At 52.0% G+C, this 4,966-nt stretch overlaps 1 protein-coding gene across 1 annotated transcript; it reads left to right on the top strand.

The window, feature by feature from the left end:
• Window positions 1-274: 274 nt before the first annotated feature.
• On the top strand, window positions 275-1,090 carry LOC124043064 (early nodulin-75-like). Its single transcript, XM_046361235.1, has one exon. It carries the CDS (start codon window positions 275-277, stop codon window positions 1,088-1,090), a length of 816 nt encoding a protein of 271 aa, XP_046217191.1.
• Window positions 1,091-4,966: the final 3,876 nt, after the last annotated feature.

The raw sequence follows: 4,966 nt of genomic DNA, 5'->3' as shown, positions 1-4,966 counted from the left end.
TCAATTTCCTTTGAAAGTAAGGGTAAGAGAAAAGTACCGTTTTCACATAGGTACACACCACACATGGCAGATCTACGGGACAACGCATACTCGGGGGACTCCGAGGACTATCCAGACCCCCCACTCTACATCCAGACTAGCCCCACAATCTCGACGGGGCACCAAGGGACCGGACGAAAAAAGCTCCGACCGGCAGCCTGGTCTCATTATGGAAACGCCACATAATGAACATCTCTCCAAAGCTTCTACACAGCGGGGGAAACATCCCACACCAATGGACCTTCTCTCCCATCAGACAGCACCCCTCCACGGTCTCCATAGGACCAAACTACCGGATGACTACACCCCTACACCATCACACCAGGGGCATAAAAACACATCTCCTGATGACATCCCCACCAGACAACCCTACTCTACATCCTACCTCATACCACCCCACTCCAGGACCTCCGGGATCCCTAGAAGAACCACCTCAGACCTTCCACCCAGATCCCCACCCCCTCTTCTGGCACCCCTACTCCCCCCTCCTACGGAACACCACCACCCCACACCACCCCCAAGACGACCAAGCCGGAATACAGACACCCCGAAAAACAACCCCTCATACAGGGACAGACCACCTGAACACCAGCCCTCTGGCAATGGGAACAGACACGGCGGGCTGAAACATAGGAGCTACCCCTATGCCAGGCACCCCTCTACCCCACCACGTCCAACGGATACTCCCAAACATCATGCACACAGAGATGGAGATCACACCCCAAGACCATTCATTCGGAGTACACATCTTAAACCCTTCTCCAGACATTCTACGTCTCGGACCCAACCAGCAGACCAAATGGAGCTATCTACCCCACCCCAATCAACACCTTCAACCACACAGCTCCATAGGACCGTACATCCTACACGCAGCACTACTCCTAGGAGGACAGGTAGCCCAGCAGATCAGCAGACCTCTAAGGGCACCACCCCTAACCACCAGGTTAACCTGGTCTCACCAACCAATAACAAAATGGAGGAACACTACACCACTGGAGCACCACCTATCCCCCCCAACCTCAACACCACGGTCACTCTCCAAGCTGATTAGAGCTAGACACCACATGGAGACGATCAGTTTCTACCTCTCTGACAACGAGCTACCTCCTGGCTACCTCCACAAGGCCACCTTCACACCATCAGGAGCATCTGACACCACCCTAGCGGCACTCGCTACAGCATTTTCACTCTGGATCCAAACCAGCCACCAGATCCTACAACAGCACTATAGGGAGGAACTATCCCACAGATAAACCATACTCTGCAACACTCCATCCTGCCCTGACTGGCAGGAAGCCTGGTACTTAGGCATCATATGGGCCCAGAAACTCCTCAGCGAACCACTCCGGGACTACTTGTTACAGGACATCTGGGACTCACTCCCTAATTTCTACGGGAACTGGCCCACGAGAGACAACAGCCAATTCCAACCACCACTCACCCACTGCCAACCTCACACTGAGGACGAGGGTGATTACCACCCTACCGAGGACACACACCAGTAGGCCCTCTCCTTCTCCACGGACCCACGGACACCCCACATCGGGACGATACCCCCTGAATGAAGATACTACTTCCCCTCTCCTGGAATCATCAAACACCACCACTCCAGAGAAAAATATTTCCCCTATCCAACAGAAAACTACAAGGACACCTCCTACAACAAGCCACTTACCTCTCCCATACCAGGGGACCCAGAGACTGATCCATACCCTGACCAGGGTGGCACGGGTAGGGCCCCCTCCGGTAAAAACAAAACCTCCTGAACCACCCCGAAATCATACTCCGACCAGGATTACAAAGGACCAGGCACAGGCAGCCAGTGCTAAGGTGGCCTCTGAGAGGCCACCTCATCAGAGGGCATTAAAAAGATCATCAACGATTGGGCAGCCATGGACCATAACCTCCCCACCTTCCAGACACTCACCACCAACCCACCTGCACTCTCAGGACCACCACTCTCTCCAATACCACCACCCCCACAGCACCTGTCTAAGTACTCATGGATGTAGCATCCCAGGTGGAAAAATCCAACCTCCTCGCTACCACCCCACACCAGGACAACACTCAGATTACCTCGGAACCTCAACTCTCCACCCCCACAGGCTCAGACCTCTCCTCTCCAAACAAAACCTGTTGAAATAAGAGCCCCTCGGATCCCAGGGAAAAGACTACACAAATCCTTCGACCCCCCACCAAAAGAGAGGAGGCAACAGAAACACCACCCACCCACGGTTGGGTCATCCACCACCCCCCAATCCTCTACCTACAGTACCCACGTCCCGGAAACCACGGTGACATCCACCCTACCCTCAGATCCCCTAGGGACACCACCGGAGCTAATACCTCCCAAAAGGATGGATAATAGCCTCCACAGAAGGAACCCATCCAGAGGACACAAAAACCGGTGGATAATAAAACCACTAAGACCCTTCATCATGGGTGACTCCAACATCTCCAAGCTACCCCTCATCTACTCCGAACAGGTTCAAACTGAGGCCTACCCCGGAGCTAAGATTCAACACGCCATCCAGATGATATCACTCCTCCTACCCCAAGGAGAACCCCTGGTTACCAAACTAATCCTCTCATTCGGCCTCAACAACAGAGAACTAGGGAACGCAAACCAACACCGCACTGACGTCTCCAACCTCCACCACACGGCTACCCTAGCCTTCCCCAACGCAGAGATTTTCAACGACTCCCCCAAAATGCCACTCGAGGATAGAATCAACCTGAACGCAATCAACAGATACATCCAAAACCACCCACACACCCCTCTCCTACCCACAGCCGACTTCCACACCCTTCAGGACTACCTCCACTGGACTCCCAAGACTGCCATAGCCATTTGGAAATGGTGGAAACAACACACCACATAACACATTACCTCTCTTACCCTGACCAGGGGGAGAAGGTACACACCTACACTGAAGACTGCACCCCCCCTCCCTACCATACAGAAGACCAGAACCAACACCTTCCCACCACCACTTCCCCCTCCTCCCCAAAAAAACAGATCATCCAAAAAAACGGACAAACCACACACACCTGCCCCCGAAACCAGGGTCAACTCACTGGCACCACCCTCGACACCCATAAACCCTACACCAACCATCAAAGGCTCCGAGGTGATTAACCTATCACGCTCCTTCTCCCCCTCCCCCACAAAACTCAGCCTCCTACAAAGAGGCCTCAACTTCATCCCTACCACCAAAAACGGATACCACACCCGTACCACACTACAAACAGAAATCAACCTCTACCACAACAAACTCAAAGTGGCTACATTCTTCCACCAGCTGGAACCCCTACCACTCGATACCACAGCCCACAGGGACAAACTAGCACGGCTACGAAAACCCACAGGCTGGGTACCGCCAATTACAGACCTACCCCCCCTGATAACGGACATCATGGATAAAGACTGGGATACCATCAACACCACTACCTTCTCCCCGGAACCCACCAACAACCTCACCAAGGAGGAAACAACAGCACTCCAACAACTCAAAAACAACCCCACCATTATCATCAAACCAGCGGATAAAGGCTCAGCTATCGTCATCATGGATACCCAACAATATATCCTCGAAGCAGAAAGGCAACTCCAAAACACAGCTTTTTACCAACTCATAGAGAGACCCATCTACCACCGATCTACAGCACTCATCAAAAGAGAACTCCTCCAAATGGAACGGCAGAACCACATCACCAAAAAGCAACGAGACTACCTCACAGGGGATACACCTACTAGGAGCAGGTGCTTCTACCTACTCCCCAAAATCCACAAAGACCCCTCCACTTGGCCTCTCCCATTTGAAATCCCCCCGGGGAGACCCATAATCTCAGACTGTGGCAGTGAAACATACGGCATCTCTCAATGGCTAGACATACGCCCTCTTGCCTCCAAACACAACAGCTATCTCAAAGATACCCCCGATTTCCTCCATAAAATCGCCAACACACCAGTCACCCGATGACCTCCTATTCACCATGGACATCGAGAGCCTCTACACCAACATCGAGTTAGGAGCGGGACTAACAGCGGTCAGAGCCATCTTAACAAAATACCCCTCACCGGACAGACCAGATGACCACCTCCTACGCCTCCTAGAACTGGCACTTACCCGCAACGATTTCGAATTCAACAGCAACACCTACCTCCAAACAAAAGGGGTAGCCATGGGAAAAAGATTTGCACCGGCCTATGAGGACATCTACCGAGCTGAAAGGGAAAACACTGTTTACCCACTATGCCCACTCAAAACATTCCGCTTATACCGTTATCTCGACCACATATGGGGAATATGGCAACATGGCACAGCAGAATTCCTACAATTCACCGCTATTCTCAACAGCCACCACCCCTCCATCAACTTGACACACGTACTAAACCGCTCGGAAGTACACTTCTTGGACACAGTCACCTACAAAGGACCCAACCTCATCCAGACTGGTAGACTTGATACCAAAATGTACTTTAAGAACACAGACACGCACGCCCTCCTGCATGCCACCAGCTTCCATCCTCCGCACACCAGGAGAGGAATACTAAAATCACAATTCCTGAGGTTCCGCCGGATATGCACCCAACCCAAAGACCTCAAAATTGCTACATGCACCCTCTCCAAAGCCCTCATCAAAAACAGAGGATACACCCGCTCGGAGCTCAAAAAAACTAAACACTACACTAGGAGACACACACGCCCGGGACCCAACAAAGGAAACCACCGTATCCTACCCATCATTACAACCTACAACTCACCCAGCCTCCAAGTGGCTACTATTATCCAGCAAAGACTCCAGCGCAAACTACTCATTTTTACATTTACATTTAAGTCATTTAGCCTCCACACACCCATCCTGGCCTTCAAATGGAACCAAAATCTCAGGAATTCCCTGGTCAGCAGCCACCTTACATTAT

The sequence above is a fragment of the Oncorhynchus gorbuscha genome, linkage group LG09, assembly GCF_021184085.1.
Source record: "Oncorhynchus gorbuscha isolate QuinsamMale2020 ecotype Even-year linkage group LG09, OgorEven_v1.0, whole genome shotgun sequence".
Taxonomy (NCBI): Eukaryota; Metazoa; Chordata; class Actinopteri; order Salmoniformes; family Salmonidae; genus Oncorhynchus; species Oncorhynchus gorbuscha.
The sequence above is the reverse complement of the archived record's forward strand: the minus strand, read 5'-3'. Positions and strand labels throughout refer to the sequence as shown.

What these genes read in the sequence shown, in the direction of transcription:
- LOC124043064 (XM_046361235.1), top strand. Translation starts at nt 275, where the DNA reads ATGGACCTTCTCTCCCATCAGACAGCACCCCTCCACGGTCTCCATAGG.